The 13,750-nt window shown below is 46.7% G+C and overlaps 1 protein-coding gene across 5 annotated transcripts in view; it reads left to right on the top strand.

Annotated features, from left to right (window-relative positions):
* LOC144105488 (prestin-like) overlaps nucleotides 1–13,750 on the top strand; it is a 200,800-nt gene that overhangs the window by 169,926 nt on the left and 17,124 nt on the right. For all 5 annotated transcript variants that reach the window (XM_077638611.1, XM_077638613.1, XM_077638612.1 and 2 more), the window contains 3 exons: nucleotides 6,174–6,282; nucleotides 11,709–11,931; nucleotides 13,274–13,384. In XM_077638611.1, the coding sequence (XP_077494737.1) occupies nucleotides 6,229–6,282; nucleotides 11,709–11,931; nucleotides 13,274–13,384 (388 nt within the window). In that variant the 5' untranslated portion in view covers nucleotides 6,174–6,228. The remainder of the gene's footprint in view (nucleotides 1–6,173; nucleotides 6,283–11,708; nucleotides 11,932–13,273; nucleotides 13,385–13,750) is intronic.

The raw sequence follows: 13,750 nt of genomic DNA, 5'->3' as shown, positions 1-13,750 counted from the left end.
CGCCTTGGAGAACCGTACGTGGAAAAAGCTGTCTCATAGCACCCTCTTGATAGAATCCCTGCTGAGCTCAGCAGCCTATCGCTCGCGAACCCACAAAAAGGAACCTTACGTTCTGCGGCTTCCGGAGCTCCAGAGATCGTAAAGCTCGGCGGTCGGACCACGCAGATATAGAGCGCTCGACCGTAAAGCCGCATACCGCGGCACAAGACGCGCCTACGAGCCGAACGAGCGTGTTCAGTGCGGCTCTCCGTAAAACCAGCCGCCGGCAGAAGGAATGCCTATTAAAGCAATTTGAACCAAACAGGAGCATTCATGTGCCTATTCACTCATACCACAAAGGCGTTTGACCTTTTAAATCATCAGCTACTTCCCCGGAAGCTTCAACGCTGCGGTTTAAGCAGGCATGTAGTGGATCACTCGTAAAGCGCTGTCTAAAATATAGCCGACAAGCAGTTACTGTAAACTGCTTCCTATCACGAACTCACCCTGTACGTTGCGGCCTTGTGTGGGGTATGCTCGGACCATTTATTTTTGATCTTTATAAAAAATTTCATTATCAATGTAGTTCTCCTCGTAAAATTTATTGCATACGCACACGATACAAGCATGTTCTTAGGTGGTGAAAACGACAATGATGATTGAATATATGGTCCACACTGCATGCTCAAACATCTTGACGGACGCACATAAAATAATGCTCTGCCAATTAATTCAAATTATTTAGAGAAAATAAAGATTTGCAGGCTGTAAAGGACGGCCGTATAGATAGATTAAGAAAGAGCGCAGTAGAATATCCTATTTTAGCGAAGGACCGTTATTATGCGCTACAGGATGCGCGTTCATGAAGGCCCATTCACGACAAGCAGGTTTCATGCTGACAAAGCCGTAGAAAAAATATCTAAGGTGCAAACATATATAAAATTACGCCTTTAACGTAAAAACGTACTCACGGACTAGAGTGTTGGGTAGATTAATAGCAGCTAAGTACACCGAAAGCCCTAAATATGCAATGTTAATGAAAAAGGTGGCATTGTAAGAAGAATGCGACGTCACAAATCAGTATACAAGCAAAGGTCAATGCTTTGCAGAAAACTTCCGTTCTGTCCAGATAGTACCGGTTTTTTTTTCAAGGCACAGCGGATACAACAAACCCGATGCGACAGAGGAAGCGCTAAAAATGGGCTTGCTTATGCCTAACTAAACAAAAACGCTTTTTTATAACGTAATGAAAACGACCAGATTGAAAAAAGGCCTTCAGGTATGAAAATTCATCTTTGGAAAGTATGCTTCTCGCACGATATCACAGTTCGTGTCTCCGTCCTTGTAACATTTCAATTGCCCTTCGTTATAGGATTTTTTTTGCTTTCCTTCCTTTCAACTTGTCATACATTGCTTCTGTGGACTATAATTAATCTCGATTCTGAATAGTATGAAACGGAGTCAAAAAGCTTTCGAGTGGAAGTGTTTGGGACGCGTATGAGAAGGGAGCCGCGTCCACCCAGAACTTCGCTTCAAGCGGGTCGATGCTTTTCTTGCTCTTGGCATGGTAAGTTTTATGCCACAACGTAATAGCCAGGCCAAGCGACGACAAACTTTAAGAGGCTGAATGAGAAGATTAGTTGGAAAGGAATGCCCGGTAACCGTCCCACTATGGGTCATATTTGATTACACTTTGAACGGAAGGTGTAAAAAGGGTGTAAACTCTCCTCTAACGCAATTCTTTTTGCGGCAAGGAGTAAACATAGAGTAACTTGGCCTCTAGCACACTTCCTTTTTTTAAGGAGAGAAAGGAGTAAAAAGGAAGTAAGCTGTCTTTTAGCGGAATACTTTATAAAAACAAAATCATTGGATGAACTTAGATATCTCTTAACTGCGGGAAGGCGAAAACCCTTTGCGACTGATTGCACTGATTTGAATTTGCCGCGCTTGAATACATTTTACAATAGAGGAGAAGATCAGCTGGCGCGAGCGTGGCATAGAGATCACGTGACATCACAACGTCACGTGACAGTCACTTGATCTTAAGGTCACGTGACATCACGAGGTCACGTGATCCGGTCACGTGACCTAAAATGTAACGGACGGACGCGAGCACGAGCTATTAAAGACTACCGCCTTAAAAGAGAGTGCGCTACAAGACAGCTTACCCTCTTTTTACTCCCACACAGGTGCAATTGCGTTTAGAGTGCAGAATACGAAGCTAATAAGGACACAAGACGAAAACGACGCGGAACAGGCTCTACTCGAAGCCAGGAAATTTTGTTAAAGAAAACAAAAAATACAGAGAAGGAACCATGCATCCTTGTTTATTTCGTGCTGTACTCAAATAGATTCCTACCAGATGATCGCCCAACAGTTGCCATTAATTCACTCTGGATGGACACTTGAACCGCGCCGTGAAGTGCGTGGTAAAGAGAGAGGGGAGAAGGGTGCCGGGTGCCACCCTCTCGAGAGCTGGAATCGAAAAATGGAAGAACAAAAAAGAACAAATACGAAAGTAAAGAAAATGAAAGGAAGTCGTAAGGAATGGTGAAGAAAACAAAGAAAGACAAAGAAGAAAGACAGAGATAAAGGCTGGAAGTTTTAATTTGCATTAAACTTCCAGACGCAACTTGTGATGTTGCTTGAGTCGGACGACTGATCTTGCTAACTTCCCATTTTTAAGCAAGTCAACGTGAGCATGCTAAGTGCTGTCCTCAAGTTCGACATCGTTTTACCCACTTGGCTAAGGCCTCCAAATGACAGCGGCGAAGAGCATAGAGTTGCATTCCGCCACCTAGCCTTTATGAATAGTCAGAAGAGAATAATAGGCGCATCAATTATTCCCCTGGTTTTCTCATGGTGACCCGAGCTATGCTTATCGTGGGCTGCAGCGGTTACGAAAATGCCTTCTCCGGCTGAATGCCTGAACAGGCAAGAGGCGGGTTCATGCACGCGTAACGAGATTAGCCTCAATGTAAGCTGGCTCATCTCGCTCTTCGCACCGCCGAAGAGGGCACCGGGACCCGAGAGCATGCCGCTTCTATGTTTTAAGCAGTCTCGCATCTCCGAACTGAGGCGGGGAAATTCTATGGCATTGTCCCGCTTTACAGTCAGCACGAGGTAAAGGAGATCCACATTTTGTAGAACAAATTGACTCCAGCGTTGCATCGCTGCCTAGTCGCCTGATATTGTCACTAGGATATGGAGCGTGCACATCAACCACCTCCCCCCCCCCCCCCCCCCCCCCGTACGCAGAGGTGTCTTTCATGATTGACATCACCGATCCCAATTCGGTCTGTCGGTGATTCACTTGGTCGGTTGGTCAGTCAGACATTCAGTCAGTCCGTCGGTCAGTCTGCGCTTGTCTTGTGTCCCTCTCTTGTCCTTTCGTCGTGCTAAACTTCTGTTCAAAATCATGCCATAAAAGCTAGTCCAAACTTCCACTTTGCTGAACCCGCCCGCCTCCCTGCCTCCCTGCCTCCCTGCCTCCCTGCCCGTCCGCCTAACCGCCCGCCTGCTAGCTTGCTCGCTTGCCCGCCTGCCTGCCTGCCTGTCTGTCGGTTGGTCGGTCAGTCGATCGGTCGGTCGGTCAGTCAGTACACGAATCATTCTGATTTCTCTGAACTAGAGAAGACTTTTCTGAAAGCTCACGATCTTTAAAGAATTCCTGCCCCTGATCTCAGCTCGGCACTAGAGCAAATAAACGGTGCTCAAAAGAGTCACGTTTTATACCTACAATAGAATGCAGAGACCTAGATAGAAGGCAGCGAACTCAGCATTTTCTTTTATGTCAAGCCTCGTCCCGTAAGCTTCTGCTGCCGACTGTCGGTAAGCAACGCTGACAGCGAAGCATCGACACTCTCCGTACAGCGCCCCGTGACAAGAGCAGGATGGCAACGCTGGTCCTTTTGTTGCGCGCAATACATAAGCACCCGATGCGCAGAGTAGCACATCTGCTCATTCGCCGACTAGATTTTCTTTCTTTCTGCTTCATTGCATTCTCTCTATCTCTTTCCTGCTTCATGCGTAAGCCCCGGCGCTGCTCACACTTGCGCAGGTTGCACGTATCCCCAGTCGCAGCCATCCGGCTGTTTACATTTTCGCGGCAGCCAGCGAATGGTTCGCGCGCGTGCGCACAATCCCAAAGCGAAACTGGCGGCAACGGCTCATCGCGCCATAGAGCTTGCATTTCTATTTCCGGAGCGATCAAAAGGCCGCTCAAGCCCTGCGTCAGGCAGAAGAGATGTGATGCGGCGCTCTTACTATACGCCCACGGCTTACTGGGAAAACCGAACCGTGGCGGGTTCCTGTTTTTCGACCCTGAGTTGTGACGCAGTACTGCTACAGTGGGCTTCGAGATCGTGTCCATTTCCGGATGAAACCATGGCTCGCGGAAATGATCGACATAGGTCACTATTAGTGCTTGTGCGGATAGTGGGAGCAGGGTGTTCCCCACGTAAAACAGCGTATACTAGTTTCACCTGTCTCAAAATGAGAGTGGCAGATGGAGAAGGGACCTACGCTTTGTCTCACTGCAACCTCAAAGCATTGCAGGACCCCACTTAGTAGTTCCACTTAGCGGGTGCACTTAGTGTCAAAAAATAAAACAAGTGGTTTAATACTCGTGCCTGCTTCTGCGTAACAACGCCCGAACCCAACTGGTTTGAGCCCATCTCAGCACGTCATAAGCCGATGTGATAACTTCTTTCTTTGTTCCTAATTCCACACCCTCGTTTATCCTTGCCCTCACCGTACTGGCCTAGTGCTTGCACTGAAGGCGAGAGAGTTACCACGCGTTCGCATTATTCACGACCTAACAAACCCTGCGGATCGATAAAAATGCCGACGAAGTTTACAGTCAATCTAAGAACTTTGAGACTGCGATCTTCTCGAAGCATTCGCCGCGTCTATCATGAGGCACACTTTTGAGAAAATTTTGTGCAGTGTTACGCCACGAGAACCGCACGTGTTTTTGATGTCAGCCCTTAAAAGTCCTGCTCAGAAAGTCCTCGAAAAGAGCTTTGTCCTTCCTGTTACACCTGTGTCTACCGGAACACTGCTGGCGCGGAATAGCATCCGGCTGCCTACACACCGATGGTATCAATGGGTTGGAACAGTTGTAGCACGAGCAACGTGGTTTCGATCAAAACATGCGCTCGCACTGTCGGTCTTGCTCCGATTCACGCGACCGCGAGTGTGTTCGGAGCCGCAGGTAGCCACTATCAGTTGGAGCGGCACAAACACGTATCTTCTAATGCTCACTGCGCTGGCATTGAGCAGTAGTGGCTGATCCTCCGTATTTTGTCAGCACGGCTGTTACGTGCATTTTACCTCACTGTTCCCTATTTGAGTTTTATTGATTAATTCGATCTCACCTTGCCATATACTAAACATCCCGGTTAGCTGAATCGGTAGTGGGACAGCTGCGGCGAAGCAGTGGTCCCAGATTCGAACCCCGGATAAGGAAGAATTTTTCTTAACTGTAAAGCTTCTGCGGTACCTGTATAGCCATATGTAGCCTTATGGCTTTTGTAGCCATATGGCTGCGCATGGGTTGATGCCGATGAGTAATTATTCCCTTATTACAATTCTCCTCCACCTTGCGGGATACCACTACGTTATTTCACCAGAATGAAAGCGATGGTTTTGTTCATAAATCATAGGGCTTTTCTGTGGACAGCGGCCACATGTCGGCAAAGGCTTATATATTATTTTTTTCATTTTCATGCAAAAAATTATAAGTAAACATTTCTGCGCACTTACCTGCCACGGGTGAGTGGGCAGTTGCGTATTTTATCATACGCCCAAAACTGATATTCTCCTTCATCGGCATAACTGTGCCTCATGCGCCGAGCGACTCTATACTGTTATGAAGAACAGATGGTTTGTCATGTGCTCGCAGGACTGTAGAAGTCAGTGCTGCCTTTTGCATAAGTGGCGCAGCGGCAGTTGTTTGACCGCGTCATTTCTTCCATAAATGACGGTCAGCCCTCGGATATTAACCCACCGGCTTTTTCTCGCCAGCTTATAAATATCATCGTCACAACATGTGGCATCACACATCTCAATCCAGCTACCAGTTCATTCCAATTTGATTGCACTCTATTATGCTTTCGGTTGCGGCGGATTCTTTCCTTCTCGAGCATTTGATTTGTCATTTGATTCATCCCCTTCAAATTTCTTGTTCGCAGATGTCCTAACCCGACCGCACCCGTCAAGAGAGACTACGCCTTCAGACGTTGCAGCATGAATCCTCAAGACTGCGCGCGCTATGGCGTGCATCGGCCCTCTTTTACCCAGGTGAGGCTTTCTGCATATGCTACTCTGGCATGTATGGACCCGTTCTTTATTTTTTTAAGGCGAAAGCCTTTAATGGCTCATACTCGCGCGTCCGGTGTAACGCTGTCTTCTACGAATAACGCGGCAACTAATCAGGATAGCAGAAAGCCAATGATAGCATCAGATTGAGGGGACAAAATGTAGCCCCCACACCAAATTTGATTACTGTAGAGTGATTTGTTACCTAATTCTAGCCAATTATAGTGAAAAAAGAAAAAAAACACCAAATGCGTCGATACAGCGCGGACGTCGATATAGCGATGAGGGCACGTTACGTCACACCCTAGGTCGTCATGGTAACGGGGCACGCGCTGGTGCGTCACCTGTGCGTCACTACACCGAAGCCAGAAGCCAGAGAAGAAGATAAGAAGGAGAAGAAGGCCAGAGAAGCAGACCGCAAGCGCCAACAGCCATTCAGTCAGAGGCCATCATCATCATCATGAAGCGCCAACTATGTCGTCGAGATCGAAAGTGTGGCAAGGTGACTGCCTTTGTGACTGCCACTGGTATGGGAACCTGCGAAGCTAGAATCGCAGTCGGCAAGGCCGAAGGCTTTCGCCATGGCGCACTTAAGATTGGCAAAATGCTCTCATAATTTTTTCTTCACGTTTTGTAAACCACCGTGGAATAAGTTTTTCAGGGCATGATGGCGTAAAAGAGCTTGGTCGTAAGCTCAGGTGTATGTTTGATATTCCTGTTAATAATTTGCTGTACGAACTGTCAGCAAAATGCATTGTCGAATAACAATTATGTTATTCGTTCTGACATACCTAACGCGATAGCGTTAAAAGCCCCGTTCCGCAGACAACCCTGCCTCGTCGTTGTCGGCATTCTAATAGATATATAGGGTGGCGTAGAGGGGCCCTCGAAGACACCTCCGGAAAAGCAACCTAGGTCACGTGACCTTGTGGGGTGATCACAACCGGCCCACCGGATTGTGAGAAAACTAGCCACACTGGTATGGTAGGCGGCAGTTCAATTAATGGTTGATCGCGAGAGGTTGCTCGGAAAGAGGTACTTGTGTCGCACAAAACCAACCGGTGGCGGCATCTTCTATCGCAGGGCAGGGGCGCATCCCTTAACCGCTGTACCACTGCGCAAAGAGTGGTATGGTATGAGGTCTCCCAGGGGACATATCAATTTAAAGTTGAGAATGACCAATTCCGCATATTTGAATGTTAACTCGTTAAGCTACCGCGTCATACCCTTAAGGCGGAGCATAAGTGTTCCCTGCAATATATTGACATAGTGAAGTTGCATTTTGTCATGACAGCATGCTGATTGACAACATGCCTAAATACCAGAAATTAAGCAGCGTCACCAGAACGTCTCTGCTATTTCTGTTGCAAAATGATTTAAAATACAAGAAAAGACAGAAAGCTAAAGTTCCTTATTGAAAAAATTGTCAAACGGTATTCAACCCTCTTTTGGAAGCGCCAAAACGTGGGGTCAAACACAGCAGCCACCATGTTGGGAACGAAAGGCGGAAGTCCCGAAAGCATCTAGTGAAAATCTCCTTTGCTGCAGAAGGCTATGCGCAACAAACTTTATCCTCGTTATCTTTTTGCTTTTTTTATTTGTGGAAGCGTCCAAAACTCTCTGACCACGTGCCAGCTAGCTACCTCTTCATTTGGCAGCATTACTCCAGTGTCGAAATCACATTTCAAGAAGATCGCACCTTTAGCACTCCAGTGACGGCTCGTTCCCGAGGAGCAATAACATAATTGCGCCGTCGAGGCCGCGGCATGCTCCTTGCATTCGGCCTTCAGCAAATTCGCTTCGCTTTGCGCCGCATCGGTGCCGCAATAGGCGCACTAATTGCGCTACTCGCCGCAATTACGCAATTTTACGAACACTTCCTGCAGTGGCACACGAAGAGAGAGAGCCCGTGATTTCGTCTGTCGTCCGCCATTATTACCATAGCACTTCTGCGCCTCGACACTTGCGTAGTTTCTTACCACCGGCTCAGCTTGAAGCCGCGCCTGATTGATTGTCTGCGGTTGTGTAAAGGTTCGTACAACTTGTTGCGCCACGTATTGGTGGGGACGGCTAACATGGTTTCTTTTCTGGAGCGGGAGTGAACAATGGAAGTTTGAGGGTGAACAAAGCGCCTAGGGAGGGCGCGAGTTTGCAGGAGCCAGATGTTGTCCAGCGCATTTAAGGATCATTTACCGCCGCAGCCTTGCTAGGTATTTAGGCACCAATTATTTCTAATAAGTAGATTTGCAAGCCCTTTATTTTTAGCGACCTCGTGGGAGCACATTGCTGGGAATAACGGTGCCGTTCCTTTTAGCCTCAGGGTGGGCCCTTAATGGTTTTGCTGGTCCAGAGGGCAGTGGTCTTTTTTGCGGTGGCTGTTATTACGGAAGCGCTATGGTGGCATGGAGGTCTCCCGTGCATGAAGACGTGAACGACTCAGCTTAATGTATTATGGGCGGCAGATACGTTATGTAATGGCGACGTTTTTGTTTTCATGAACGCTGTTTCGTTTGCTCCCTTGGCGTTAACTAAACGTGAATGATTATGTGCCGCACAACAAGGAAGTTAACTCGTAAAATTTTGGTCATAATCTTTCTTATTACTTTCCAAGTCTCCGTGGGTTCTCTTTTCCTTTTGTGAAATATCCGTTGACGGATGGGAGACGTAAACTGTCGCCAAAGCGGATCGCATTCAGCTGCGAACCATAAATAGATCCTGTAGCAGTAAACGGCGCAGGACTTTTTTACTAAAAGTTATTCATTGAATCAAAGACCGGCGATTAGTTCATGTTGTTAGCGCGTGATTACGGTGAGGGTTATTATTAACGCAGAGTGCTCGGCGGCATTCCCTCAAGGGATATCACGCAGATCGACTTCACGTTTCTCGTTTACATTACTATCTGATTCTAACCTACTGACTAGGTGGGACCAACCATCTTCACTCAGCTGGAGATAACTTACAACGCACCACACAACCTTTATCAGCGTCGCCCCTGTCGGCCACCCGAGTTGCTCATATGCATCTTAAAACTGCAGTCGTGCTTTCAGAGACGATGTGTTCATAGTGACCACATGCCCCGTTCTCACTTGTACTCTAACAGCTACTCTGCCGTCGGACGCACTTCTATGCTACACGCTGACAGGTTCCCATGGTGACAGGTTGGCACAATAAAGCCAGGTACCTGTACATACCCACACGGGTGCGATTACTGGCTGACAGGACAAAAACATGAGAACTGTGAGCACTCCCGTAACGCTTTAGCGGAAGCAATGCGGGTACCCAACATCCTGAGCCCTTAGAAGACACACAAAGTAAACGAAACAAGGACAGCTACTTCCGACGCGGCGAATGCGAAAGCTCCCAGTGTCGCTGGGAAACTGGAGCAATTAACCCCGTAGCCCAGATATCCGTCGCCGCGCTGCACAGTGGGCCTTGCGTGCGCTCTACTCGCTTGTCATGTGGGCGTGCTTGTGCGTGTGACCGCAGCTTGTGCGCGTTTTGACTTGTGTACAATGTATGCTTGTGCAAATGAATGCCCTGCTGCTCCTGCGTGTCCTTTACCGCTCGCAAGAAAACGCGGCGGGTGCCCGACAAGCAGGAAGCGGAGTTTCGCTTTCGATGCGTAATTTCGCAAAATTGGGCTCGGCTACGGGGCGACGCTGGCTGCCCGGCCTGTCAGCCGCGGTGTGATGTTCACAACTGGAGTGGCCGTGTGGTCGGGATCACGTGAATTTATAGCGCAGGCATGCGCATCAATGCCGATGTCTGCAATATTTCAGCTTTTTTTACGGCAACATCTTGAGGAGTGTTTCTGGCAATTCCAGAGTACTAAATTCCTACACGAATTCGCACTACACAGTTGTATTGTCTACAGTGACTTTTCTTTCAAAATCGGTTTGGTTATGAAAATATAAGAATAAATTAATTGAAAATAAAACATCATTCAAATTGGCAGATGCAGTTCTTTGCTCAGAATGCACTAATATACACAATCTGCCTACAAATTGTAATCGCGCACTGAACTTTCACGTTAATAGCCAAAAGCATTCAACAAGCAAGTGAAGCCCTTTACCACCATGATTGTCAAATTTATAGCTGAGTGATTAATATGTTACTGGCTTTGAATATTAAGCAACCTCTGAAATCTGTACGTTTACCTACGAGCCGAATTCAAATGTAAGAAATCGCTCATGTTGATGTTAAGAGATCTTTCTCAAAGCACGGTCTTTTTTTAAGGGTTCCAGAGTTTAGTGCTAACTGCAGCGGTTCTAGCATCTTCTTTGTAACGACATCGTCCTGTGGGACAGAGGAAACTAATGTATACTCATAGGATAATACGAAGCCTCAGTTTCTACGCCTTCATAGGATATGTTGCATTACTTCTGGTGCTGTTTATCTAAACGGACATAAAATCACGAATCGATGAATATTGTTGGACACCCCCGGTTCTAGCTACGGTACTGACACAACCATTATTGCGCAACGGCTACTCCAGTACCGGATGCGTACCGGAAGCCTGTCATAAGTTTACATCCCCTCACGAGTGCCCAAGATCTCTTCCCAGGGACCTATTTTTATAGGTCATTATCTCAGCCAGCGTATGGCCTGGTTGTGCATGCATCGTAGGCGACTCGACCAAGCGGTACGCCTTCGTGCGATACTTCAGCGGGCCCGGCTCAGAGAAGCCAATGATCGTGACTAATCTCTATAGATCTCGTAGGGCTGTCCCAGCCACCCAGAACGTAAATGACCGACGCATGTTCTCGTTCTCTTTCAGTAGGCGAAGCTGAAAGCAACCCTTCGGATCGCATATTGTGCATACGTATGAGCTCAACTAGTTCCAAAACTAGGCTTGCATACTTCGTGGACATACGAAGCAAGGTAGCGTAAAATATATCAAAGACGGGAAAGTATGCGCGTTTTAGTTTTAGTCCTTCTTGGACAATGAGTATAAGTCACACCATTTTTGTTGATGCAATCTTGAGATTCGGTGCTGTCGACACTGTTGGTCACTAGTGTTTAGGAAAAGTGGCTTCTTTTTTGTCAAGCAGAGTATAATTCATGGCGTATTTGAACATATGCATCTTTGCTGGGCGAGAGGAACCCTCTACCTCACATTTCAAAGCCTTTTGGTCTTTAAGAATGCCGTAAGAACTCCTCTATAGGGCTCAGAAAGACACCATATTTAGTCCGAAGAGTTTGACTCAAGATGCATATATTCAATCAGACTGTGCTTGCATCTATGCTAGTAATGAAAACAAATCAGGGGGAGGCTAATACTTTTTCTCCGCGATTTTAACGACATTAAGATGCCAGCGTCTCGCTAACGAGAGTAATAAATGTAAATATAAATGCGTTCGTTAATAGAGGTCCAACGTAACCATGCATAATCCCTCGCGTTCTCGCAGGCCGGCTTCAACGACACGTACATCCAGCTGCCCAAGCACAAGACGGTGCCGGGCGACGTGCTCAAGCGCATCGGCAAGTCGCAGTGCAACACCCGCCACCTGAAGCACACCGCGACGAGACTACTGCCCGTGTTCGGATGGCTGCGCACCTACCGGGTCAAGGAGTACCTGCTCGCCGACATCGTCACGGGCTTCACCGTCGCCATGTTCCAAGTGCCTCAGAGTGAGCATCCAGCCTTGCACTTTCCTCGCACTGTATCGACACTTTTTGGTGGGCACTGAGTTGTCGAAGAACCAACTGTGCTGTCATACGGAAACGTTCGCCGCGTAAAAGCCACACTAAATGTAGTCAAGGAATTTACGATACATCACTAATAAAACGCATTGACATGCTCAATGAGTCGGTCAGCTTAGGCGCTTGTGTCAAATGAGACTTTATGGGAGTGATTCATTGCATCCGGATTTTTTTGTACTGAGTTCATTGCAGCTATTTCTTATAGATATCAACCCGGAACGAGAAGCAAATAAAATAGAGTAATAGATTTGCAAGAACGAAAAATTTACACTTCAGCTTAAAACCATGCAGCTGTAGTGGTTGCGTCAATGGTCTTCTATCCAAGGTTCTATTCGGCCCTGCGAAGAGGAGCTTTACATTCTGCAAGGAGATAGGAAATATGTGCTACGTGCCATAAGACTTGGCCAGTGCATACCTGTCGTGCCGATATGCCTGCATCGATTTCTGCATGACTGTGAATATTGCAACTAACTGTATGGTTCGAGTTTATTAAGAGGCTGTAAAAAGCGACCAGGATGGGAGAACCACGATAACATTAAAGACCAAAAAGGGCCCTTCGTATTCGTGCACATGACATCTTAGTTGAAAGGCGCCTGCAATTCAAGCGCACGTTCTCTTTCGGCGAGTCATATCAGTGTACTAAGGCAACGACTGCAACTCACGTTTTCGTAAATTGCTAAGCCAGTAGTTGTGAATTAAATCCCGCTGGTACGCCCTGTAAGCTTTATTCGGCTGGACTATTGATTTTCAGTACGTGCGGTAGTAGTTTCATGGCAGACATGAGTGTTATGAGACCGTTGCTGTGTAGCTTTTTGTTTGGCCCTCGTTTTTCAGCATGGAATGTCTCTAGAAAAAATAAGACGCGTCTTTCTACTTGCCATACTATACATTATCTTTGCCGAAGCTCTTGCTGCGTTAAGGAACAATAAATCTGGCTTGAGATTTTCACAAAATTTTTGGCCTAAACAGCCGATAAATTTGGCTATTTTGTAGCCAATCCTTTGGTAGTATTGTTTTTTGTGGTTTAGGTAGATATGCAAGACAATCGACAAATTTTGACTGAACAGGATCAGCTATATCATTTATGAAACGAACAAAACGAACCCTCTCTGAGTGGTACATGTGGCGTATTCTTCTTTAATACTTGCAGTCTAACGCTATTTTAAGTTCACACTAGTTGTGCTTCAGAAATGTGTTCATTATTTTGTCCAGCCCGCACTTTCTTGCATGACAATTTGCCTTTCACGCAAACTGCTTTTCTTCGTCGCAGGTTTGGGTTACACCCTTCTGGCATCCGTCCCTCCGGTTTTTGCCCTGTACAACGCCATGTTCCCTATGATGATCTACATTATCCTGGGTACCGTCAGGCAAGCATCCGTTGGTGAGTACTCAGTCTTATACTTAATTCCTTGCACATCTCGTCCGCCTCAGCCACGTGCATGGCAATACATCGTTTCACTTCCGTGAGTTCTCTTTCTCCCTCAGTTTCTGCAAAACGTGTGCAGCAAAGAGCAGCTGCCGTGTAATATACCAATATGTGCCATGTCTACAGCGTCTAACAAAATAGTATCCTAAACTTTAAAAAGTCCACCACCAGGGAGGAATAACTAGACATAACATTGTATAGTGTCCCTGTAACGAAAACAAGATTTATTTTCTTTCCTTTATTGACACGTATTTTATAAAGGCTAATTTGTTGCATAAGTATACGCATGTCATAATTTCTCACCTGTGTGATACTTCTGAG

The sequence above is a fragment of the Amblyomma americanum genome, chromosome 9 (assembly GCF_052857255.1).
Source record: "Amblyomma americanum isolate KBUSLIRL-KWMA chromosome 9, ASM5285725v1, whole genome shotgun sequence".
Lineage (NCBI taxonomy): Eukaryota > Metazoa > Arthropoda > Arachnida > Ixodida > Ixodidae > Amblyomma > Amblyomma americanum.
The sequence above is the reverse complement of the archived record's forward strand: the minus strand, read 5'-3'. Positions and strand labels throughout refer to the sequence as shown.